The sequence below is a fragment of the Choristoneura fumiferana genome, chromosome 4, assembly GCF_025370935.1.
Source record: "Choristoneura fumiferana chromosome 4, NRCan_CFum_1, whole genome shotgun sequence".
NCBI classification, from domain to species: Eukaryota; Metazoa; Arthropoda; class Insecta; order Lepidoptera; family Tortricidae; genus Choristoneura; species Choristoneura fumiferana.
In genome coordinates, this window is record NC_133475.1 from 5,001,139 (window position 1) to 5,027,114 (window position 25,976).

The following is a 25,976-nucleotide window of genomic DNA, read 5'->3' on the forward strand; positions in this document are numbered from 1 at the left end:
GATAATAAAAGGAATAGAAATGTTACGTTAACAAAAAAGCACGAGGCGGCTTCATGGCTAGAAAGCTATATACTCGTATTTTTTTTTTGGCTTCGCACTCGGCTTTCGTGCTTCAAAAAGTATAAAATCTCACCGGGAGTCATACAATTAAATAACATCTATGAATATTCAAAAAAGTTTTACGGATTTTTAACAGAAGTGGCGAAAATATGGCGACGATATTTCTATTCATCTATTATAATTGCGGTATGTGAAGTGACGCTGCTTGTACTTACCTATTTTTTTTAAAGTGAAACGGTGAGCGAAGAAGGTAGGCATGTCACACTTATTCAATATCCAATTTAATGACAGTGTGGCATACACGTAAGTGAGATGTTGAGCTTCACTTTACCATTGAAGCCTAATGTCGGAAATGGATTAAATGAGACATAACTCATACACTCAAATGCATACATCCGCTCACCCGTTCAGGTAACGCCCTGTCCCCGTACCTACTGGTTAGCCCATGTTGGCCCAGCATTTAAGACCATGTCTGTCCATAGTGAAAGCTCGGACGCCGGAACCGGCAACGTGCGCGTGGGCTGGTGCACGACTGCCGGCGCGCCGTGGCCAAACTGCACGACACCATGCCCGGCCTGGCGGGCACCGTGCCCGGATTCACCGCCGACCTGGTCAGTACGATCTCAGTGCCAGTTGTACGACTGGTAAAGGCTAGTGGAAAGTCACCTAAAGAGTCAAACACGTACCTAGGCAATAATACGTATTGGGCGAGTAAAAGCCAGTTTCATTCTACTGTACGTCATAATAATTAAGTCGAAAACATTATTAGTCCTGAGATGTAAGAATACTCGTTGGTTTTTACTCGTTTAATGTAAACGTTTCTATTAGAAGAAAAAAATCCAAACTCCTTCGGTATACAGCGTGATTCTGGTGACCATTTACTTCTTATATGTTTTCCTGTAATCTATAATGTAGAACTATTTTCTGTATTTTTTCCCATTCTCTCCGAAATCAACTTGCTTATAGTTATTAACGTAACAAGAATAACAACCTTGTCAATTTAATAAATAGCGACGGTCACTAAAATCCCTTGTAACACCTTGTCTCCTACTTATTTAACGTTACCCTCCTTAATCCCGGCACCTCCACCAGCCCCGCGCGGCTGTCCCGTTAGCAAGACCATCGACGAGTACCGCGAGCAGCAGCAGCAGATACAACAGACGCATGAACAGGCCAAGCAGAGCCAGATCTATTACGTATGTCTTCAGTCCCGTAGCTAGGAACACCACGAAGAGTCCTACATGTAACCCGTTCCCACTAGTTCCTTACTTGCCTGCTTATGTGATGTTCCTTTTTTTATATATCTCAATTACCTGATAAAATGACTAGTCTGTAGATGATGACAAGTTATCTTAAAAAATAATTCCTGTCAAAATTTGACGCAACGGTCGTCAGCAGTTTTCTTGAAGTACTTACGAGTAGGTTGTAAAGGAACTTCGCCTCCGCCTCCGTTGCTGCGGAAGTTCCGCAAGAATCGTATCTTCGCCTCCGCCTCCACAATTTTTTTTGCGGAGTTATAACGTTTATTTCTCATTTCATTATCTCGGCGCGCAGCGGGATCGCGGTCGGGGTGGGGGCGGGCGTATGTCAAATAACACACGACAGGAATCAACCTGTCTCGTTGCTTGGACGTACGAAATTGTAATATACAGTGGTGGCCATGTAATTAAGAACGATTTTGAAGTTCCAGATTATTTTTAACTAAATCATGTCATGTGTAGTCGTGGGTCCTTCTTAGAAGTAACTAGTTACGTTATGAAATAGCCACATGAATAGAGCAAACGGGATTTAGAATAAAGAATAAAATTACTGTCATTTTTTTACAATTTTGTTTTTATTCTCTTTAGTAACAAATTCAAATAGTAATGAAGCTGGACAAATAATTAAGAACGATTCTTTAACTGTTCGAAAGTTTTTTTATTTGAAACTTAGATTAACTAAATCACACTAACGTGAAGTTTGTACAGAAAAAAAGCAATGTAATACATTTTAACTAAAATTAATAGTTAGTAGCATGTCCACGGCTTTTTATTACTGCCTTACACCGGCGAGGCATTGAATCTATCAATTTTTGACATTTCGCAAGAGAGATAGAGTTCCATTCTTCTAAGAATACGTCATACAGTTCTCTTAAATTGCCACACTGTCGATTTGAAACTTTTTTCTTGACTTCGCCACCAAAGATGCTCTATTGGGTTAAGATCGGGCTGTTGGCTGGCCAATCTAAGACAGAAACTGATTGCGATGTGAGAGTATGCTTGGGATCATTGTCGTGCTGGAATGTCCAAATAACCGGAAGCACGCCTTCAGCATATGGTAACATTGTTTCTTCCAGTATGTTTTTGTATTGAAATTGATCCATGTTTCGTTCTATCAGCCTAACAGGTCCAACACCATGTCCAGAAAACATCCCCAAATTTTTACATTTCCCCGTCATGCTTTAATTAAAGTTACTTTTGTGTACTTTGGGTCGAATGCTTTATTTGGAGGCCGTTTTACATATCGTTTGCCATCAGAACATACCCTATTTATTTTTGTCTCGTCAGAAAAAATAACGTTTTTCCACTGTCTGACTGTCCAGTTTACATATCTTCTTGCAAATGCAAGCCGGGCTTGCCTATGACACCGTTTCAACATAGGCACCTTCCTTGCTATCCTTCCGTGCAACTTTTCTTCTACCAAACGCATTCGAATACTGCGTGCCAAGATTGCTGAAGGGTTGTTTTCGCCAAAATATTCTTTTCTCAACTCATTAGACCCTTTAAAAGAATTTTGTTTTGCCGAACGAACGATATTTCGATCATCTCGACGAGATGACTTTCTTACACGCGGAACATTTGAAGTAGTTTGATACGTAGCAAAATGCTTTATGGCGTGGAAAACCATAGTTTTTGAACATTGCAGATGATCGGCTATGTGTTTATACGACCAATTCTTGTCGCGAAGTTTTAGTATTACTTTTCTTGTAGATTTATCACAACTTTTATTTTTCCCCGTTGTTTTTATATGAAGCAATCGCCTTAAAGACTTTTGCGGCACTAAATGGCGCCAAAATTATTCAAATAATAACCTAAAACCACAAAGCGGCGGTCCGTTCTCTATTTAAATTTGAATAAAAATAAACTATTCAGCGTTCTTAATTATATGACCAGCCAGTAAGTAGTAATACTAGGTTTAGATGTAATATATAAAGTTTATCTATTTATTTTTAGCCAATTATATGTATAAATGAATTTACCGCTAGTAAGGAAAGTTTTACGATACCGAGAGAATTACAAAAATATACATGCAGTTAGTAACACTTGTCAGTCTGAAAAAATCTTCTTTATAAAAAATCGTTCTTAATTATATGACCACAACTGTATATGTTTAATTATACCGCGATTTTTTTAATTGATTTTGTAAAAAGTAATTGTTTATTTAAGTCACATGCACGCTGACGCCGAAAACAAGTGAGATTTGGCAGTTTTTTTTTTTTAATTTTAAAGATTTTTGAGTTGTATAAAGCATGAACTTCTATTTTTTCCACATCCACTTTCACCTCCGCACCGCGGAGGCGAAACTCGTAGCCTCCGCATCCGCCTCCGCCTCCGCTAAGAAGGCCTCCGTTACAACCCTACTTACGAGTATACATTGTAAATATAATATCCTGGACACGTGATTTATAAAACGTCCAAATTGAACGGTTGGGCTGTCTTCTGCAATATGTACTGCTGTTAATCTCTTTGATTAAATATCGAAGTTCCAATTTTATTAAGGCGTCATTGTGTGATGCTTACGTTTTTTTGACAGTTGCACGATATGGAGCCCGCGGAGAAAGGAGAGGTTGTCTACTTCTGCACCAACTGTTTTAAGCGTTACATAATTACACAGAATAATGAAGAAATTGTAAGTAAATTTGTTCCAAAAAAATTATGTCGTAATAAATAAAAACATCCTAGTCACCTTACACATTCTAAACTTTTTTAAGAATCATAGTTTTTATACTCATTTTAATAATAGCGCTGTGAAATATCGAACCTTGAAAATAAATAAATAAATCTATGTTATAAAAATGATTGCAAACGTAATCTTAAAATATAAATCTTACAATTTCGGGGATAGTGCAAATCCGTGTAAGTAGCCTTGAATAATTGCACGTATCTGACTTTCCTTTTGTAAATTAATTCAAATATGAAGTTCGATCGCCTGAAAAACTACACATAGTGCAGATACGCGGTATTTACTTACGGTAGATGCGCGGATTTGCACCATCCCCGTTGATTTGCGTAGGACCAATCGTTGCGCGTCTATCATCAAGTTTCGGTTTTGCAGAAGCTGTTAGAGCCAGTGTCGACGGCCAGTGTAGCTGTGTCGGCGGGCGAGAGCGGCGATATCGGCGTCCCGCCCGCGCCCCGAGCCGTCGAACCGAGCCCGCCCATGGTAAATAAATAAACTAATCAAAACATTGGACTCTATCCGCTTCGTTCGCTCTTAAACCATTAGGTCCGGCAGTTGCATTTTAATTTCCCAAATTACATAATGTCATGTGTATGGGAAGGCTTATGTCCAACACTAGACGTCCTACGGCTGATATGATGATGATGACATAGTCAGTAACATATGGCCGCACCAAATTTATTTTGTCTAATACTAGAGGTTGAATTTTTTTGGATTTTTACTCCGGTCTCGTGGTAATTTTAGATTTCCAAATTTCATCCAAATCCGTCCAGCCGTTTTAGCTTATAAGAATAAACATACACACGTGCACATTTATTTACAAACTTATGCATTTATATATTTTTTTCTTTTCTTATATCATAGGGGGAAAACGAGCACGGAAATCACCTGATGGAAAGCATTCACTGCCGCCTATGGACACCAATAACATGAGTTGAATTACAGATGCGTTGCAGGCCCTTTGGGAAAAGAGTAGGCTCGTTTTTTGAAAATTCCCAAGTTGTGTAATATTAGTAAAAGGACCCCGGGCCTAAAGTATGGAAAATGTGGTTTCAGCTAAATATCCTAAGATTTTGATATGTTCTAGATTTCAAAGTCCTAATCAAAAGTCTCTAAGAGCGCTCGCTACATCTGTTTCAGAGTCCCTTTCAGAGTTAAGTTTAGTTTTTTAGACATTTTTGTTAAGGATTTTGAAATCTATAACATATTAAAAATCTCAGGTAGGATATCTAACTGAAACCACATTTTCCATACTTTAAGTCCGGGGTCCTTTGAATAATGTTGTAGGCACCAAACTGATGTTACACTTATATATAAATTTGGGCATCCAAACTTGAAAAGTCAACAAATACATATTTTTACAGATCATGCATAACATAACTACAAAAACAAAATCAAAAACTTGAACAGTGATATTGACGTGACACATAAATATAAGAGGGAGAAATCAAAAACATTCACTTTATTCTACCTTCTATTTTTGCATAGAATACTTTTAGAATGCTTTCTCGCATTATCAAGCCTCTGTAACAACAACGTTAGCAACGCAGTACTCGGCCGAGAAAATCATTGGTATGAGACTCCGCAAACATATCAGTAATTCATTCATACCAAACTAGCTGTTGCACGCGGCTTCGCCCCTGTTCCAGTCTTTTTTATTTTGTTTAGCACAAACCTTGTCCTGACAATAACGAATACAATACAAAAACAAAAATAATGGTCCAATTCGGTGCCGTCGTTCGCAAATTATGAGCGTTCATACATTTCGGCGATCGCTTTTTATTTATTATAGTATGAAAAATAGTTAACGTCCTATTCTCAGACCTACCGAATATACACAAAAAAAAATCTTAAAAATCGGTCAAGCCATTTAGGAGTTTGGTTACAAGCACTGTGACACGAGAATTTTATATATTGGAAGATAGATAGATATGAATCTGGTTTCCGTTTAGCCTCCACCGCCGCCGCCAGCGCTGCCAAAGTCCCCGGTGGCGCGGCAGAAGAAGAAGCCCCCGCCGCCGCCGGCCCCCAAACCGCTGCCCAAGGAACCCGAGTCCGGCTTGTTCTTATACGTCGATCTGCACGGACATGCCTCCAAAAAAGGTCTGTAATTCTAAATTTCAAAACATTTTACATAGGGTTTCGTTGCCGAAATGGTAAAAACGAAACATATTTTCGCATGTACGCTGTCTTTTATCTGAAAAGTGATTGGCGTGTATGAACACAGAAACAATATTTGTCTCAAATTTTATGCTCTATATTTTTTAATATTGAATATGAACATCACTGGTGCCAAATATAGATATAGAAACCGAGATAATCTCGAAAAACTAATTTTTGTAACGTTGGCCTTGAATAACTTACGGCCCAGGCACGAGATTGAGGGGCTGTTTCACCATCCATTGATTAGTGTTAACTGACGGTTAAATGTGATACTGTCTCTATTTGTTTTGTTCGAATAGACGGAGACGGCATCACATTTAACCATCAGTTAACACTAATGAACGGATGGTGAAACAGCCCCTGAGACTTTCGAGACAACTTTAAGAACAACTAAATGAAGGGTGTATACGCGTTTACAAATAAGCTTTTTAGTATTTTTTATCCTGTCCCGTAACTCGAAGACCTCAGGAGACATCAGTTCAGTCAAACACTTTGTTAGAAAAATGTTTGCAATGTATACTATTAGGATGCTTATGAGATGAGCCATGAAGGAACTGTCACAACTCTTAACTTTTAGTGGATTTGTACCCCATAAAATCTTGTAATAAGTAACTCGGGAGACGTTACCATGGCAACGAGCTACACTAAAAAATTGATTTACCCACTTATATGGTCTGTGCAGGCATCTTCATGTACGGCAACCACTTCGAGGACGCGGAATCAAGCGTTGAGTGCATGCTGCTGCCGCGCATCATGTCTCTCAACAATCTGCATTTCCACTTCTCCTCCTGCAATTTCACCGAGCGGAACATGTATCTCAAGTGAGCACACGCACACGCATAAGAACACCGCACACGTACGCACACACGACAGATGCGTACACGATCATACTTTGAGTTCACTAAAACAATATAATTAGCTTTTACCCCTCGCTTTAACCCTTTTCTTGGCATTGTATTATGATACATAATTTTAGATCATCTTATTGTATTTTTTTAAGTTATTTTGTCAGCTCTACAAGAATACAACGAGCCTTGAATTCAGTACACTTGTTTCAACTTGCAAAGATAAAGGTTAAATTCAAATTAATACACATCCAGTCAGCGTAATACCAACTAACTCAACTATAACCATTAACTATTAGATACTGAGCGATGCGCGGAGCAGGCCGGGGAGACAAGCATAACGCTGACTAGCGGGGCGCGTTCGTTAACGGCCAGCGCCACATTAACGTACCACGGGCTGTACTCTCAAACTTTCACAAGATCGGTTTTCATTTCTTACTCATTTGATCTTCAGGAAAACGAAGAAAACCGACGAATCCCGAGCGACATTAACATTCTAGTTGTACTGTAAAAATTGCGACTAGGTGACAGCGTCAGCAAATGCAGAGCAGAGCAATAATGCAACGGCCTGTTTTCCCCACAGAGACCGGCGCGACGGCATGTCCCGCGAAGGCTCGGGCCGCGTGGCAGTCCTGAAGGCGACCGGCCTCGTCCGCTCGTACACCCTCGAATGCAACTACAACACGGGCCGCTTGGTCAACGTGCTGCCGCCGCCCGCGCGCGAGCCGCCCGCGCCGCCCGCCGCGGCCCCCGTGCCGCCAAAATACACGCCGCACATATTCGAAGAGGTAAACCCGTTTCAGGTTTGTGTGTTGCCGTCTTGGGTAGGATTAGCGAGAGTACCGGTAGCATAATTAGTTTTTTAGATACTTATATAAATTGGATACATTTCTGTGTAAAAGTAATAATATTGTATTTAGTCCGACAGTTAGATTATTAGGAACTATTATTGCGTGTGAGAAGGGCATTGGGTAAATCGTCAATTACTGACCACCTTACACTAAAAATGAATTCTAGTTAAAAACAGAGTTAATTTTAAGTATAACGTGACAATTATTGGCCATCCTTCTATAACTGGCCACCATAATACTAAAATAAATTATATTTTATAGAATTCATTTTTAGTATAAGGTGGCCAGTAATTGACGATTTACCCTATCTACATTAATATTTTTTCCAACCTCGATAATCTACTCGTCTATAAAAAAGGTAACTTTATAAAAATATGTGTGTTCAATTATACTATGAGGCGTGTAAAAACAACCACCGCGCTTAAACCAATTAATTAGGCTTTCTCTTTTAGTTGGATAGATTCCTAAGTAAAAAAAATCTTAGTTTAGTCAATCAGTTGGATTATCTAGAAAACATTGGAAACGTATTTTTTCTTTTGTCATAGGAAGTCGCATGTTGTACGAATAGACGTGTAATTAATTATTAGTAAATGTATACGCGGTATACTTTATTTTCATTGCAATGTAAAATCACTTAGGTGCGACAGTTAGAAATATTTACCCATAAATTGAATTTTTGTGACCAAACCTTACACTGCGCACCAAAATAGCATGTTGTGATTATAATGATTATGTTACTGTAAGATATGATGTAAAAGTAACTCTATGTAAATGTAGTTCTACCCCTTTGAATATTTAAAAAGTAGTTTATTTAAAACTTTTTTTGACTATCCATACGAACTATGGACGAATATGGTTGGGTTTTCGTCTGGCAAGCTAATTTTAAATTAATTACTATCATCAATTTGTCAATTTCCATTGAACCTAATTATTTTTGGGCGAAGATGACTTGTGATTTCTTGCCAGAGGAAATAATAATATATGACGTTTGTTCCGCACCGTCCGGCCATAAAGCCTATGGCATCCTTGCTATGAAATGGCCACCAGAGGCAATGTTGTCTAACGCACTTGAAATCGCAATCGTTTTTACTACTTCTTTCTGTCAAATGGTACAGGCTGAGGGTAGAGAGAGATGGTGAATTAGACCGCTAGCGCCAACCTTCAATGGCCATGCCTCACTTCAATGTGACGATTTCACAGGTAAAGACCCGATAATAATGCAGATCCCTAGGTTTAAACCAGCCTACGGAACGGCTAGTCTTTTGTAGTGATGTACCGGATATCCGTATCTGTTTCTTTCTAGCGGATCTTTTGTGAAAAAAAATAATTAAATATATCCAAATATCAAAGATAAGTGGCAGCAAAATACCATTGAGGTCAATTCGTTCTTTTTTTTTTCTTAAAATCACACATCTTGTAATACGAGTACACAAGGTATCATAGGGCCTACGCTAGCTGGCGCGGGTGCACGGAGCGGGCGCACGCCTGCGGGTAAAGGTAAAATCCTTCGCAAGCCTGCAATTAGCGCTGCTCATCCTATTTTCCATAGTCGTCCACCCGCTCCATGCAAACCCCCGTCAGCTAGCGTAGACCTTAAAGTGATTCCGGGAAATTTCAGCCGGTCTTCGGGACTTGGCTGCTTAAATTTCTGGTGAAAAATTATTGCAGGGGTGATTATTTGAACAAAAATAGTAACTTGAATAACAAATGCAAATATGTAATATTTGAAATCAACTTTTAATCTATGTTCACACGTAGCGGCACTAAATAATAATTTGATATCCGTATCCGCGAATATTGATTCCTATCCTAATAATCCGGCACATCACTAGTCTTTTGCAGTGGTACCCTTTTGTTTTTTTGCTAAGCGTCTCTTTCGTACTGGACAACTGAGAAAGAGCCGTAAATACATAAGAACTGCGGCACGTTTACGAATATGCGGCATATGGCCGTGCTGTGCGGAACGAGCGTCCTCTGACCCTAGGCTTAGAAGTGGTACGTTTCAGGTAAGACGACGTTACGCGTTCAATAAGAATCTGGAGAATTTCGAAGAGATAGATCCCTGGCAGGTTGGTGCTGCTCTGTTCTCGTAGACTAGATACCGACGACCTGGCAACTTTGCCCCAAAGCGCACATGTTGGAGGGAGGCACCGAGAATAAAAAAGAAGCAGACAGGGGGGCTCCTGCGAAAATCGAAGTTCGTATCGTACCGTCCCTCTCACTCTCGTATTAAATAATATAAGCGTTAGCGGAACGGCAAGATACGAAGTTCTAATTTTGCACTTCGTAGTATAGGGCCAGCTGGAACAGTTGTGTTGGCTTCCGATAGCGATGAACCATTAAACTAGTTTGCTAATGTCGTTTGGAACTAGAAACAGAAGATCGATTGTCTTTTTCTTTGTAATGTAAATCTTTAGGAAAATGAAGAAAACGACGAGCCTCGAGCGATATTAACATTCCAGTTAATGCTACATTCGCCCAAAAGTGAAAGAAAAAATATTGTTGAGTAAATATATTTGCCGTATTAAGTTTATCACACTAGAAATACATTGAGCAGTGTACGTATTGGGAGTGATAACAAATCATATAATATTTTAATCCGAAAACTAATGAGGGATGAACTATATTTGTGTCAATTTAGTGCCAAGTTGCCAGGTGTAGTAAAATTATGAAAAATGAGGCTTTTTAGTTGTTGCTGTACACAGTAGGTCTCTTCTAAATTCTCCAGGTTCCAGGTGACTTATTGGTCGTAGAATTAACACAGCATATTGGTGTCAATGCAAATCAAATATGCCTGAGATTTTAATAATGAGTCCTACTACATTTTTCGCTTGATTTGTTATACAAAAAAAATGCATGGATTTAAAAGGCTGATATGATATACATCGACACATTTATTACATGTTAGATCTTTTTTTATTACCTATTTCAATTTGTTATTTTAATTTGCTTGGCCGCGTGTTTTTTGGTTTAGCTTTTTATTCTTTTTATAGACACAGGGCATACGCGATCGATCACATCTATAAAATTCTATTTACATAAAGATTAAAGATAATTTAGTCAAACATGAGTTCCCTGTGAATTCAGCATACAAATTTTTAACTTATGAATTAAATAATTATACGTATATTAATGTTATATAAATCATTTTGTAGATAAGATAAGATCAAACATTTTGAATCTAGTCTATATTATCTAGTAGATACTCGTTAACTGAATAATATGCCTTGTCAAATCTTTCAATGCTGAAACCTCTGTTACATAGCGTCATGCCTAGCACATTGGAGCATAAAGTTGAGAATATCATAAAATAATCATTTAAATTTGTTAAAAATACGATTGTCTTTCAAATTAATCCTTGATAGCGTTCTAAATTAGCAGGGCTAACTTCAACGTGCTCGCAATGTGACTATGTATGTATACTCAAGGCAGCCAAAAACACGTTGAAGTTTTCATTTGTTTCATCATGGCGGCACTTGAATGTCAACATCGACAAAAAATGAAGGCCACATTTTTTAGATTACTGTCGCGGACATGGGTCTATGCCTATGTACATTTTTAAATCTGTAGTTGCTTAGCGACAATTATTATTAAAATAAGGAATAAAATATATGGAATAGAATCCAGCTTTTTCACATGCCCCATCCAGACTCACGAGGCGCCTCCTAGAGCCTCCGAGAGCGGCACGAGTCTTGGCGAGTAGAGGCTACAAGAGTGCTAGCCATCCACACTCTCGATTTATTCAGTTGCCCGGTACATCTACTTTCCTCTCTCCTTTGACTTGCGCCCAAAAAACCGAGCGCCCAAAGCGGATCGGCAGCGAGGGAAGTCGACTGGACACGAGGGCACCGTCCTCACTCTCGTACTCTCGTTCCCTCGCGTAGCCTCGTGGAGAGTCTGGACGGAGCATAAGGGCGTAAACAGCCTCCCTGGCTCCCCTAGGCGACACCCTTGAAGGCCACTCTTGTCAAGAGCAGTGTAACTTAGCCTTTCCTGTGGCGTATGTTTGACGATGCTTGTACGCAGGTGGGGCGTTCGCTCGGCGCGTCGATCCTGGACCTGACCGGCGCGCACCCCAACAGTCGCGTGCCGTGCTCCGAGCACCGCAGCCTCGCCGCCGTGCGCGACTGGCTGCGCGCGCACACGCGCACCATGCGACCAGCGGTACACACACACACACAAACAGACGCAGCAGAAAGATGGACACACAGCAGACAGACAGACGGACAGACAGACAGACAGAGAGAGAGACGCACACACAGGCAGTGACTTTAGCTGAAGCTCGCATCATCTTCTAGTCTAGTCGGATGCAGGGCGCGGGCGGGCGAATATTTGAGTGTTTAGACCGCTCGGACGGACGATAAGCATTCCACGTTTCCATCTCCGTGGTGGCCTAATGGTTTGACCTATTGCCTCTCAAGCAGAGGGTCGTGTGTTCAAACCCCGGCTCGCACCTCTGAGTTTTTCGAAATTCATGTGCGGAATTACATTTGTAATTTACCACGAGCTATGCGGTGAAGGAAAACATCGTGAGGAAACCTGCACAAACCTGCGAAGCAATTCAATGGTGCGTGTGAAGTTCCCAATCCGCACTGGGCCTGCGTGGGAACTATGGTCCAAGCCCTCTTGTTCTGAGAGGAGGCCTGTGCCCAGCAGTGGGACGTATATAGGCTGGGATGATGATGATGATAATTCCACGTTTATTAGCACAACATAAAGACGAGTCGCAAGAATTTTGATCACGCTAAATTTAGGACCGGTATTGTATTCAGTTGTAAAACCCCCGACTTTGTCACTTCAGAGTTCAATATCTCAAAAACGGCTGAACCGTTTTTGACGAAACATGTCTAAGAACCATCGCTAGAAACTCTGATTTCAAATAAAAAAAACCCATTCAAATCGGTCTACCCGTCTAAGCGCTACGGTGCCACAGACAGACAGACAGAGACACATAGCGGTCAAACTTAAAAACACCCCTCTTTTTAAGTCAGGGCTTAAAAAGTTGGAAAACTCCTGACATTGTCACTTCAAAGTTCAATATCTCAATAACGGCTGAACCGATTTTGGTAAAACATGTCTAAGAACCACCGCTAGAAAACCTGCTTTCAAATAAAAAAACGCATTTAAATCGGTTCACCAGTTTAAGAGCTCCGGTGCCACAAACAGACACAGCGGTCAAACTTATTACACCCCTCTTTTAGCGTTGGGGGTTAAAAAATGATGATGAATGGTGATTGATGTTAGTAAATGCCAGAACGCGTACACTGATGATGATGATGCCGCAGTCCAGCCGTTTGACAACACACATTGTACAGTCACCAGCATTAATATCTGCCACAGCGGAGCGTGCCAAAAAATCTGACACGACTGAATCTGACCCTAAAAATAGAGTCGTATCAGATATTTATGCACGCTTGTTGTATCTGATATTGGTGCTGGTGACTGTACTCACTCGAAGTAACATACTATCACATGTATAAGCCCAGTTTAGACCCGTAAAAAAATCTTGCAAATCGCATTAAGTACATTGCGACGCTCGATTCGACAAACTCGTTAGCTTTACGGCCTCGCGGTGTACCTTATGCAACTTGCACGATTTTTATTTAATGTCTAAACCGGGCTATAGAGGGCATTAGAGTGGCGTAGCAAGTGAGGGTCAGCGATTTGGATGACCTCAAGTTGTCAGCAGTCGTAGATATATAACTGCTTTATAAAATATCAAAACCGACATTGACTTTTGATGGTGTTGACTTTTCATTTTATTTGTCGTTAAATTTGACAGTTTGAATGGGCTGACTCCATTGATATCGGCACCGGCTGCCACCCATGCTAGCTACGCCACTGGCCACACATACAAGCACGCAGAACGGTGGAAGAGAAATGTGCGTAACATCTGCGAAAATCTACCGCTCTGTGTGGAGTCCCCAATCCCTGTCTGACCTTACTTACTTGAGAAACTATGATACTTTTTTAATTTCTGTATTGAAAATTTGTTTATACGACGTGACTAGCTCGCGCCCTGTTTTCTTTTTATTCCTATGCCTTTTTTCTTGTTAGGGTTCCGTACAATCAAGCGAATAATTTTAACCTTTATTACTCCGTTGTTGTCCTGCGTCTGTCACATCTAATCTGCACCGAATTTATTGTACTAATTACATTGAAATTGGGCATAGGTACTTGTACGTTTATGTTGCTAAAACACGTATACCTACATATTACGCAAATAAATGAGTTTTTAATTTGAGGAGCACTTCCGAGTTCTGAATAATATAAAATAACATAGGTTTGCAGACCGTACTTTGCTGATACATAATATGTCAGATGAAAAGTCTTCCAATGAGCTTAAATATTATATTTGTTTATAATTTTTCAGTGAATACTTTTAAAGTTTATAATAAAAAGACGAAAATTTACTGCTTATTCAAAAAAAAATTTTTTTTTTCTTGGGGATTATAAGAAAACCTATAAAAATGTATAGTTTAAATTTTGGGGGAAAAATTAATAAAGAAAATTAAAATCAAAATATTTTATCGTACGGAACCCTCGCTACTTGAGTTGAACTCACACTTGTCCGGGTTTTTTTTTATTTCACTTTATTTTTACAACTGTACCTCTTTAATTTTCAGTGCCTAAACCCACCTTAAAAATCCAACCAGCACTTAGTAAAAAATCGGGGTAAGAAATCTGTCCCAGCTCAATCAAAATAACAACCATCTCACACTAGCCACTAAAACGAGTCCGTGTAGCCAATCATATAGATTCAATGTCGATGGTTTGACATAATCATGGTTTCATTATTTCAGTTGACGATGTCGCGGTTGCGTCCGAAAACGTCGTCGCCTACTCGCGCTCCGCTGTACCCGCGCTCCAAAACCAAGGTCGTCGACGAGAGGAAAGAAAACACTTACGTGGGGGCTAAAATAGACGAGCGTCGCCGCTCGCCGCCCGACCGCTCCACGCACGAGCTAGCGTCAGTATCCGCCCGCGTCACCACTTCCCGCTTCGAGCCCGAACCGAAGCCCAAAACGCTCTCGACGAAACGCCGCAACATCCTAGCCGTGCGCAAACCCAATTCGAGCAAGACGCAAGTCGCTGTCAACAAGAGCAAGATCAGTCGGCGGTCGGCGGACGACGCCGAAAGCCCTTCGCTATCCACTAAGCTTTCCAACAAGCGGAGTTTCTCTCGTTCGTTACACACCGCGAGCCGGAACCGGTGCCGCGCTATGGCCTCGTCATCCTCCGATGATATGGTGGGGGGCAGTTGGGAGGAAGTGGCGGGAGGGACGGCGCTGGGCGCGGGCCGCGCGCGCCGCCGCCCCTTCCCGACGCCGTCGCCCGCGCGCCTTAAGAAAATACGACTCAAAGCCGGCTTGTAGCGCAAGCCGCGCGCGAGACCCGCGCCCGCGCCTGCCTCCAAGGAACCCTAACATTCTAAAATAAACTTAGGGTTCAATTAGACTGCTCCTATTTCAATAAACTTGTTTAATCCGTTCTGCAACTAACCAGACGCCTACTATCGTAAACTATCCACGCCGCGACGAGGGCGAAGCATAATTCGTTAAAATTACGTTTGCGAGTATTATGATTACAGGAATAGGAGTTACGGTAGTTATAATTATTATAACTGGGAGCAGTCTATTAACTATAAGTCACGCGGCGAAAATTGAGGCATTATGTTGTCCTATCACTAGCTAAATTAAAAAAAATGCATTAGGGAAAAATGATTAATCGCCTGAATTCTCGCAGTGCTTGAGATTTGCCACCAAAGCGGAGTCAGGCGGTGCGGGTCGCGGCTCATCGGTCGCAATCTGCGCCTTATGCCGTATAAATTACGTGTGTTCGACCCTTCCTGTCGTATTTTAGGCATAGGAGACCATTTCTTTTAGTATAAACTTCTTTTTTTATTTTAGCTCGTCAGGTACTTGCCATTACAAACGAATTGGTAGCTTATCGCATTTTATTTAGAAGTTATTTTACTGAACATCTATTTAATTATAAAATTCGTAACGTATGCCGTATAAGTCATGATATCATGAAGATAAACGGTATAAAACAAAATTTGTGAAGGTTATATTATTTGTTGCAATTTTACAGGTTTATACTTATAATTGTTTTGCTGGGTGTCGAAATTTTATTGTGGTCCTGATATTATTGAAAGTTATGTGAATTGACTATCCTTGACATGTTTGTCTGTTTTTTTTTTTAGTTGTTATATGTTTCAGATTATGATATTTTAAAAATAAACTACAATATTTTGCACTCTTAATAAGGCTTTAAAAAGACATAAATATAGAAAAGCTATAAATTATACCTAATAAAATAAATAAATGAGTTGAATGAAATTGTAAAGTAAAAGCTCCAGGAGCGATTTCTAGAGTTAATTGATCTCATTAAGAAACAAAATAACGATGGCTGTACCTCGTACTCTTCGAGTTTCAGACACAAATTAATGGAATTTTAACATTTATAATGTATTTCCTTATGGTGCAAAACAACATGCATAAAGTCATTTTAGTGTATTGTCCCGAGGTCTTATTTTATACATCACATTAGTCTGTGGCAAACTTCTAATATTAATAGATTAAAGGCCTGTTTCACCACTCACTGATACATTTTATGTACCAGATATCCGTGATGCACAGATAAACGGAGACGGCATCGCATAAATCTGTCACAAATCTGGGAAACAGGCCTAAATGTGAAAAAAGCCTGGAATTACTTAGATTGTTTTTGCAAATATTACAATAAATAGGTATTTTCTGTATTTACGCTACATCAAGTGTCACAACAGTGTGGAACTGTCTATGCTGTGCTCCTGGGAGCAGCCCTCACAACCATAACAGTGCAATATAATGTATAGATATATTGTTTATAATATTTAGGTAATTTTAGTAACGAAAAATTAGATTTATATGTACCTATTTCTAAATTCAGAGTTGTGTGTAAAATAAATGTTTATCGTAGAAAGTACCTATTGTATGTATATTTTAAATAGTAAGTATTTATTATCTGAAATATTAATAAACAATAATAATAACATTCTCTCAGAACCTCAGTTTCCTTCCGTTTCCCTTGTGGGCGTCTTTACCTATAGTGCAGGGTGTGCGTTGCGCACGGGCGCAGCGGTGTTAGGGGCGCCGGCCGCGGCACTCGGCACTTTGTACCTATTCCATTTTGACCGCGCTCTTCCTAGATGGCGCTAAAATTAAAAGAATAATTGCACACGGGCGCTACATGGGCTAAAGACGCCGCTGCTTGTGGCAAAAACCAACGTCAGCCACCGTCAGCATAAGATGTATGATACAACTGGTTTACGCACGTGCTATTGATGTCCTCGAGAGATAATTGCGACTTTACAGCAAACGTTTTCATCCGGTGTGCCGCGTATACTTTCAGAAGGTGTCGCGATTGCCGCGAAGTTTATGCTGCATTAAAATCATGAATAGCTATTTTAATTAGAAAATAGTACAAAAACAATTGACGCGTGGCGTGTGCGATTCGCATTGTCAGGTTGTTATGGTAACGGAGCGGATGGAATGGCGGGGCGGGTGTAACCCTCTACGCGCCAGTCCGACTCGCACTTGGATATTTTTTACTGGTGCCGTTAAAACCAAAAGGTTGGAAACGCCTGCTTTACAGGCATGTGCAAAAATAGGCGGATTTGTCCTAACTTCCTGGATTATTCCTTATGCTGGTCCTTCGAAGGAACTATTGCGTTTTTTCGCCCTTATTCCTTTGTGAGAACTAAAAGTGCTACTACGAAAAGAACAAAGACGAAAAATTAAACGCAGTTCTTCCTTCATCTCTTGTGAAGGAACTAGTGCGAAAATAACGCAATAGTTCCCACGGAAGAACAGCCAAAGGATCTACCACGAATAATTCAACTCCCTTTGGAGATCTAATAATAGCTACACACCTCAGTAAACACTTTCCCAAAGACACCGGCGCCATATACCATATATAGAAAACGGCCAAGAGCGTGTCGGACACGCCCGAAATAGGGTTCCGTAGCCATTACGAAAAAATCAAGTAATATTTTTGTAAGGATTTCGTATTTTGGACGGAATATTCCGAGTTTAGGTATATTTATAATTCTTAAGAAAACTTAACCGTTATACTTTTCCTTGTAAGTTTGATATAGGTACTTACTACCATCCTGAATTTTTTTTAAATTTTCCACCCACCGGTTTAGATTTTAGAGGCGGCCGACGCTCGATTTTAATGAAAATTAGCACTTTGGTTGAATATTTTGCAAACAAATCACTTAATCGAAAAATCGTTTTAGCAACCCCGTAATGGTTTTAAAAGATCTATCCAACGGTACCCCACACTACAAGGTTGAATGAGAAAAAAAAAACACTCCCACGTCTATGGGAGGTACACAAAAAACAATTTATTTTTATTTTGTACCATTTTGTCGGCATAGTTTACATATATATTCGTGCAAAATTACAGCTTTCTAGCATTGATAGTCCCTGAGCAAAGCCGCAGACGGAGAGAGACAGACATGGCTCAACTATAAGGGTTCCGTTTTTGCCATTTTAGCTACGGAACCCTAAAAAAGTTATTCGACAAATAAATACTTAATAATTTTTCGAGATTTTCATTTATTTCTTATGAAAACTTGTTTTTTTTTTTAAGATTAAAGTTATATTTAGTAACATGTTTTCATTATCATAATTATCAGCTTATAGGACGTCCACTGTTGATTTTTGATACATTGAAGCAGCATAATTCACTTCACACAAAATCCATTTGTTGTTTTTCTTGAGGGAAAAAATAAAACAAAAAATTACTGCATCCTTTATATTAAAAGTTGACAGTGAGCTTAAACTAACACATTACAGCCTGCGTCCTCGTCGACCTCCCTTCCTGCGGGTAGAGTCGGAGGGCACGGGAGTGACATCCTCAATGCGGCCGATCTTCATGCTGGAGCGAGCCAAGGCACGGAGGGCAGACTGCGCGCCAGGACCAGGGGTCTTGGTCTTGTTCCCACCAGTGGCACGGAGCTTGATGTGGAGGGCACTGATGCCTAGTAATTTGCATTTCTCAGCCACATCCTGAAATCAACAACAGAAAATTATTGCTTCACCCATTCCGCAACCACTGACTTTTTTGGGTCATTTTGTTTAAGTCCCCTATGGTAGAAGGTATATGACACTAATAACAAAAATTGGCCAATCATATATAATTAGATATGCGCATGGCGCACAGGATGTTTCAAGGGTTAACTAATAATGTTACTTAGTGAAATGAAGCATCATTTGTTGCTGCATACTCTGTTCAAAATAGATAACTGTATTCATTAACTAGGTAAATGTAAAGAGATGTTTTAACAAATAAATAGTTCTTAGTATGTGGAATGCAGCATTCCAAATGCCCTATTACAGAAAAAATGTTCATAAAGACAACAGTTGATCAAATATTGCTGTCCCTTTATTGTCATTATAAGTTAGCATTGGAACCCTGGACCAAGATATTTGATGATTAGAAAAATAGACAACATAAAAATGTGTAAAGACCGAAGAGACCGAACTGAACCAGACCAGACCAGAGAGAATGTGTGAAGAGGTGGCTAAGCGTGTAAAATTTTTATGGTATACTTAGGTACTAAAAATTTTAATGAATTATGCTGGGGTACTAAACAGGTAGTAAATACTTACAAAGAGATAAATTGGTTGTGTTGTCTCGAACTATGTAAAAAAAGTGGTCCATACAAATCCTGAAGTCAAAATGTCTGAACCACTTTCTTTACTTGATTTTTTGTTGTCTATCAAGATACTAATTATTTGAAGTTAGGTATGAAATAGTAGCAAAAAGATATTGCATTTTGGTATCTTCTCAATTTTTTCAACATCAAATATCTCCATTGGTCTAGGGGTTCTGACGCTCACCATTATAAATAGACAGTTTTGACCATATTAAAGATGTGATCACAATTGTTGCTTGCTGCTAGTGCTTCATGAACATTTGGTAAAGCTGCAATATGTTGCCGGCCACATATCTGCTTTCAGGGTATGTTCCAGACACATCCCATCAAACAAATTCTTACACATGATGAGAGTTACACCATCACCTCTGTGTGAGATTTGCTGGAAGGTAGATGACTTGTCCCATTTGTTGTTGGAATCTGGTCGGAACTCAGACTTGAGGAGAAGGGTACTTGGGGGTTTGGGCCCCATGCACAATGGCCAGGTCAATTGTTGGCTCTCAGAGCCAACATCTGACAAAGCCATTTGCATTTACCAATTTATTAATATGTCCCTTGCGTAGGAAAAATGAGCGAGCACCCATGAGGCTGGCATGATCACCTGGAGTGTTCAGCCTCAAAAAAAAAAAAAAAAAAAAACTAAGTATTTACTACCTGTTTAGTACCCCAGCATAATTCATTAATTTTTTTTTTTAGTACCTAATACCATAAAAATGTTACACGCTAAACCACCTCTAACATGTGAGTAAGAGAGGGACACCAATAGTTGCCGGCCACAAATTGCAGTGAAAATATGGCCCGTCTACGAGCCGCTTAAGATCAAAAATAAAGACCACAGAGCACTTCATGGTTCAAAATACCACATAAACATTCATACAAAAACATTCATCTACACTGATGTTGACAAGATAAACAGCAATTATTTATAGCTTAAATATTGCTCCAGGTTCATACCAATATAAGTAATAACTAAATCCAAAGCGTGTACTAATAAAATTCATGTTTACTTCACTGAAGACAGCACATAACCTTAAAATGTTAGTTTGTCGTCGGCCTCACCAAAACAAAGCTAAAATTATGTTAAAAACCCACCTGAGCGGCCAACATAGCGGCGTAGGGTGAAGCTTCATCACGATCGGCCTTCACTTTCATGCCACCAGTCACTCTGGCGATGGTTTCCCGACCGGATAAGTCGGTAACGTGCACGAATGTGTCGTTGAAGGAGGCAAAGATGTGAGCGACTCCAAACACGGTCTCACCCACCAAATGCTGGGGGCCCAAGGTCACCTGGACCTCCTCTTTTGCAACTTTGTTTTTCCTCGGGGCCATGGCTCAGCCTGAAAACGACACAACACTTTAGCACTTTTTTAACCTTAAATTATCACCAAGATCCACTCACTAACGAACATGAGATGAACAAGGAGGGCAATGCATTAAATAATCTTTAGGAATTTAGTTATATTTTCCGTACTTATTTCGTTTAAAATGAAGAAATTAAACAAAAACCGAAAATACCTCTTGCTTTGAAAGCTGTCAAACACTAGAAAGAATAGCGGATGTCAGTGTTTCCAGCTTCAAGTGAACTGAAAGACTGAAACGTCAATTGGTTATTTAGTGAAAATAAAAAAATCCTGATTGTTTTAAAAGTATTGTTAAAACGAGGTTTTTAAATAAAACAAAGCAGCCTCTGAACATACTAAGCAATTCTGCAAACTTTGTTTTTGTAACTGACTATAACAGAACACTATCTATTCTACTAAGACTATTCTATCTATAACTTCTATATGGCAGCACCTTGACCCCGGAGCTGTCGAGCTGCGTTCAATTTAAATTTTAAACAAACAGTAATTTTAAGCACAGAGTCGCATAAAAAAGTTCGACGGAGAAAAATCCAGGTAAGATAACAAAGATAAAGGTAGGTATGCTTTTGGCTGAAAAAGCCATAAATTATTTAATTTAATTGTCCATCTCGAATTCATTATCTTGAATCGCGCCAATAACCCTAGACAACCGGAAGTAGCGTACGTCATTGCCAACAGATTCATCGCATAATCTGAGAGCCAAGTTCCAACATACATTACCATCAATTTAGGGGATAAATCGTCGATTTTAGCGACGTAATATATTGGAAATAAGTGTGAAATATTGTGATAACCTTCCTTTAGTTTTAGTAATTCTAGTTCAATTTTAAAAAGTGAGTATTTCGGTTAAATTGTGCTACGAAATCTGTTCGAAGTTGCTACTACGCGAGTGACGTTCTGTCAGTCGTATTACCCAATTCGATATCACATTCTTATAATCTTTTGCGTGTGCTTCAAACGGGCCTGACGGCTCTAATGCCAATTGCAAAGTTAGCACAGTGTTGTTCGAATGTCAGAAGATACAACGCAATTTATATAAATTCAATTTGCAAGTCATACCAATTTGTGTTTTCTTTGTGAAGAAAGGAATGTGCTAATCGTGTTCGTAACTTCCAGATTCACAATGTTCATCTTGGATTGGTTCACTGGTGTCCTGGGCTTCTTGGGTAAGTCATTCAACTTTAATTATCTAAGTGATGTCATTGATATTTTTCCTTAAATGTTCAGCCCTAACTTAGTCTAATGAATGGGATTCACTAAATGTCACATTCATTGAGAAACTAAACCTCAATCAGTTAAACAATTTTAAAATTAGTAATCACACACAACACAAACATCACACCTGTATTCTTAAATGGGGTAGGCAGTGTGTTCAAGTGTTTTTGAAATAATCATGTCTGTAAGGAAGAACATATGTGATTTTCCCACTAACGTCGATAAGCCAAAGGCTACTAGAAACACAGGGAAGCTTAAAGTTCCACCTTACAGACTGGCTAAAAGTAAAAAGTAATTTCTGGGAAATTGCATGTTTTTATAATAAAATTCCAAATAATGTTTTAAATGAAATGGATACAAAATTCAGAGCTATTGTCAAGAAGACATTAATATCTAAGGTGTATTATAAAGTTAATGATTATATCATGGACAGGGATATATTTTAGGTTTGAAGTTTGACAAAAACGGTACAATAGTGACAGCTTTACCTATATCCTTAGTCGCCTTTTACAACATCCATGGAGGAAATGGAGAGGTGTAATTCTAACCCAACACCACATGGGTGTCTAAGGGAACGGCTAAGTCTTATACTCAAATTGGTCTTCCTGGTTTTAAAAAGGTCAAATGCTCAAACCATAGCAACAGTCCAAAAAAAATGCCTTTACAAAAAAATTTTGCTATGTTAATTTGCAATATTACTGACAGCAACAAAATTGTCTTTGTCATGCTTACAATTGCACTAAATAATCTATCTGTTTTGCCTTTTAACCATTATCATCTGTATTTCTGTATTTCTTTGTATTTTCTTTGTTTACCTATTTAGTAAATAAATGAATAAAAAAATGTTTGTAACAGTGATTTAAAAATTCCAATAAGTTTTTTTTTTACTCAGTATTGAGTTAGTTGAGCTCAGAATTCAGGTAAACTTAGTTATTTCCTGCTAGAATCACTAGGTGGTACAAAATTTCTGTATAAAAAATCAACTTAAATAGGCTATAATTAGATGAGACTAGATACCTGCAGAGGTCCATTTTTTTTACCCTGTTAAAAGTGTCCCACTGTTGAGAAAAGGTCTCCCCTTTTTCCGATTCAAATGTCTATATCTCTGACCAATGTTGTGAGTAATATAACTAATTTTGTAAATAGTTTAGTGAAGTGTTAAAATGCAAACTTTTTAAATTTTTTGAATATGTGCCACAGACTTCTTATCTGATGCAATAAGGCTGTTGTAACATATTTTTGAGTGGTTCAAACAGATACTTATTTTTACAATCAACTACAACAAATTTAAATGTCAAAAAATAGTTGTTTAATAAATTTAATTCCAAATAACAACTGTTGCTAAATGATTTGTTCACCTATTATTAGGTGCATACAAAATATACATGATGTAATATTGTGAATGTAACAATGTTATTTGTGTAATCTGTTGATGTCCTGAATTAGTTTACATAAAAATTAAAATAATTATATGATCATTAGGAGAGAATCTATTGTCAACATATGTTCAACACCTGAATTTTTCTGGTGTCAAAAGCAGGTTAACTTTCACAATTGTTTAATAGAACAACATTCAATGTTCAGGAAGTTAATCTTTATTCATACTAAACTTGTCTATCATTGTGTTATTAATTAAATAAATCTCTTTTCATTGTACCGCACAGGGCTATGGAAGAAGTCTGGCAAGCTACTGTTCCTGGGACTCGACAATGCTGGCAAAACCACTCTCCTCCACATGCTGAAAGATGACAGACTCGCACAACATGTGCCAACACTGCATCCCAGTAAGTTACACATCAGACCAGTGGTGGACTAACAAAGGAGCCCAAAGGATGGCCCACCCCTTGCCCTAAGTCCCTGGTCACAAGTTCTCTTGATCAAGTCCTAAATAATACTGAAAATATACTTAGTAAGTACATCTCTCTCAGCTCTCATTCAGCTATGATGGTCCAGGCCCCTAATGAGCATAGTCCACCACTGCATCAGTCCGTAAACAGTTGCACATCCTCTGCTGAGGCCTGCTGCTGAAAATCACTTCCTCCGGGAAGATATTCTGCAAGTAGTGTAAATTAAGGTTCTTACTAGTGGTCTGCCATCACAAACCGGTGACAAGATTGAATAAAACTATACTCAATAAATTTACTAGCAACATATCATCACTACTTTGAAAAAATCTTGATCTCAAATCAACACGTCAACAAAATTGAACCTTGAGCCAATGGTCATAAAGTGCACTCAGAAAAGTTATCCATTTTGAGATACAAGTTTTTTTAAAGTACTGACAATATCAGACATTGAAAACTCAAAATTAAATACCAATTTTTTTAACCATGTCACTCTAGCGTCTTTGGAGCGTTGTCGACGTTGTCGTCTTGTCAGCAACCCTGCAGTCCCCACACCGTTGATGTCTCGTAAAGCCAACTAACTTGTCACAGGAACCTTATGTTAAACTGTGTGTGTGTGTGCAGCGTCGGAGGAGCTGTCGATAGGCAGCATGCGCTTCACGACGTTCGACCTGGGCGGGCACGCGCAGGCGCGGCGCGTGTGGCGCGACTACTTCCCCGCCGTCGACGCCATCGTCTTTCTCGTGGACGCCTGCGACCGCGCGAGGCTGCCCGAGTCCAAGGTATAAGATATACCATGATTATTTATCTTACTTTTGTTACCATCATCTCATCTCGGCCCATAAAATATACGCATAGGCGAGCATTGGGTCAATTTCAGGGTAGGCAGTGCCTTGAGTTGCCTACCGTTCTGGGAGGCTGGCGGCGCGCTGCTGCGGCGCTAACTAGCGCTACCTACCCTGGAGTTGAAGTTGACCCAATGCACGCCAATGTATATACGTCCCACTGAATGAAACTGGCCTCCTTTCAGAATGAGAGGGCTTGAGCTTCCCATGTAATTTCGCACTTAGATTCCGAATAGAGTCAGGCCATCTTCATACCTAAAAGTCAGTCAGGCAACTCAACCCATGACCCTGGCCATAGTTAAGACCCTGGCAATGGCCAGGCTAACAAACAAAATGTTGTTGTCTTCATTATTAAATAAAAAAATATTTTATACTCCTAACTAGTCCAATTTATCTGAAAATGTTTTAACAAAAAATACCTACGCATTATCATAGGTCAAACCAGCTTTTATTACAGTGTCCTTTTCACATAAATATATTTTTGAGGAAAATAACATTAAAAAATAAACCTGACCTAACCTTTTATTTTTAGCATTTAGCATTCAAACAAACAAAATAAAATACCATCTCTGCCACATGGCCACGATTTTACGCCCTCAATGTATGCAATTTTTCGGTATTTTTGAAAAGAAAAATCCGTTCTTTATACAACATTTTGTTCGAATCAAAAAGAAGGGAATGTTTTCAACGTAAAAAAGCAGCAGTTAAAACATACCGCGGCTGCACCTTTCCAGCGGCGGGTGACAAGCATAAATGTCCATACCATAGATTTTATATAACGTTCCATTCTATTGAAACCGTAACGTCTCGTTACTTGGTTATTTAACACGTGAAACCCGTATCGTAAAGTATACCGGTATCCTAGCTCTGACTGGAAACACATGTATTGAAATTATTGATTGATTCAGGCATTACTTTTTGGAGGACCATATCATACATAATAAACAACAATAATTTCCCCTGCTTCCCTGCTATAGTAAATGGCACGAAATAGAACCCAAAATCATATTACTCTCTTACTCACATTTGTCTCAAATGAGCGAAAGGGAAATATGTTTTTTTTTTATTCGACTGGATGGCAAAAGAGCAAGTGGGTCTCCTGATGGTAAGAGGTCACCACCGGCCGTAAACATCTGATTGCCG

General features: G+C 39.3%; 3 protein-coding genes across 3 annotated transcripts in view; 2 read left to right on the forward strand and 1 right to left on the reverse strand.

Moving 5' to 3' along the window:
• Positions 1 to 547: 547 nt before the first annotated feature.
• On the forward strand, positions 548 to 16,901 carry LOC141427303 (uncharacterized). Its single transcript, XM_074086629.1, has 9 exons — positions 548 to 671; positions 3,853 to 3,948; positions 4,375 to 4,482; positions 5,952 to 6,102; positions 6,845 to 6,983; positions 7,591 to 7,795; positions 9,865 to 9,927; positions 11,885 to 12,022; positions 14,662 to 16,901. The coding sequence occupies exons 1-9, from the start codon at positions 627 to 629 to the stop codon at positions 15,232 to 15,234; spliced, it is 1,518 nt and encodes a 505-aa protein (XP_073942730.1). The 5' UTR covers positions 548 to 626; the 3' UTR covers positions 15,235 to 16,901.
• A 1,749-nt stretch (positions 16,902 to 18,650) lies between these two features.
• On the reverse strand, positions 18,651 to 21,177 carry LOC141427305 (small ribosomal subunit protein uS11). The gene is made up of 3 exons (XM_074086630.1): positions 21,084 to 21,177; positions 20,661 to 20,905; positions 18,651 to 18,918 (listed from the first exon to the last, which is right to left on the reverse strand). The coding sequence occupies exons 2-3, from the start codon at positions 20,895 to 20,897 to the stop codon at positions 18,700 to 18,702; spliced, it is 456 nt and encodes a 151-aa protein (XP_073942731.1). The 5' UTR covers positions 20,898 to 20,905; positions 21,084 to 21,177; the 3' UTR covers positions 18,651 to 18,699.
• A 413-nt stretch (positions 21,178 to 21,590) lies between these two features.
• Positions 21,591 to 25,976, forward strand: part of Sar1 (Secretion-associated Ras-related 1) — a gene marked incomplete in the record, with an annotated part of 8,913 nt that continues 4,527 nt past the window's right edge. Inside the window, 4 exon segments of the mRNA XM_074086632.1 lie at positions 21,591 to 21,762; positions 22,046 to 22,095; positions 23,809 to 23,928; positions 24,613 to 24,770. Of these exon segments, the coding sequence (XP_073942733.1) occupies positions 22,053 to 22,095; positions 23,809 to 23,928; positions 24,613 to 24,770 (321 nt within the window).

What these genes read in the sequence shown, in the direction of transcription:
- LOC141427303 (XM_074086629.1), top strand. Translation starts at nt 627, where the DNA reads ATGCCCGGCCTGGCGGGCACCGTGCCCGGATTCACCGCCGACCTG. An exon ending in TCGAACCGAGCCCGCCCATG is followed by an intron (nt 4,483 to 5,951) that starts GTAAATAAATAA and finishes GTTTCCGTTTAG; the next exon opens with CCTCCACCGCCGCCGCCAGC. An exon ending in CGGACATGCCTCCAAAAAAG is followed by an intron (nt 6,103 to 6,844) that starts GTCTGTAATTCT and finishes TGGTCTGTGCAG; the next exon opens with GCATCTTCATGTACGGCAAC.
- LOC141427305 (XM_074086630.1), bottom strand. Translation starts at nt 20,897, where the DNA reads ATGGCCCCGAGGAAAAACAAAGTTGCAAAAGAGGAGGTCCAGGTGACC. An exon ending in CCGCTATGTTGGCCGCTCAG is followed by an intron (nt 18,919 to 20,660) that starts GTGGGTTTTTAA and finishes TGTTGATTTCAG; the next exon opens with GATGTGGCTGAGAAATGCAA.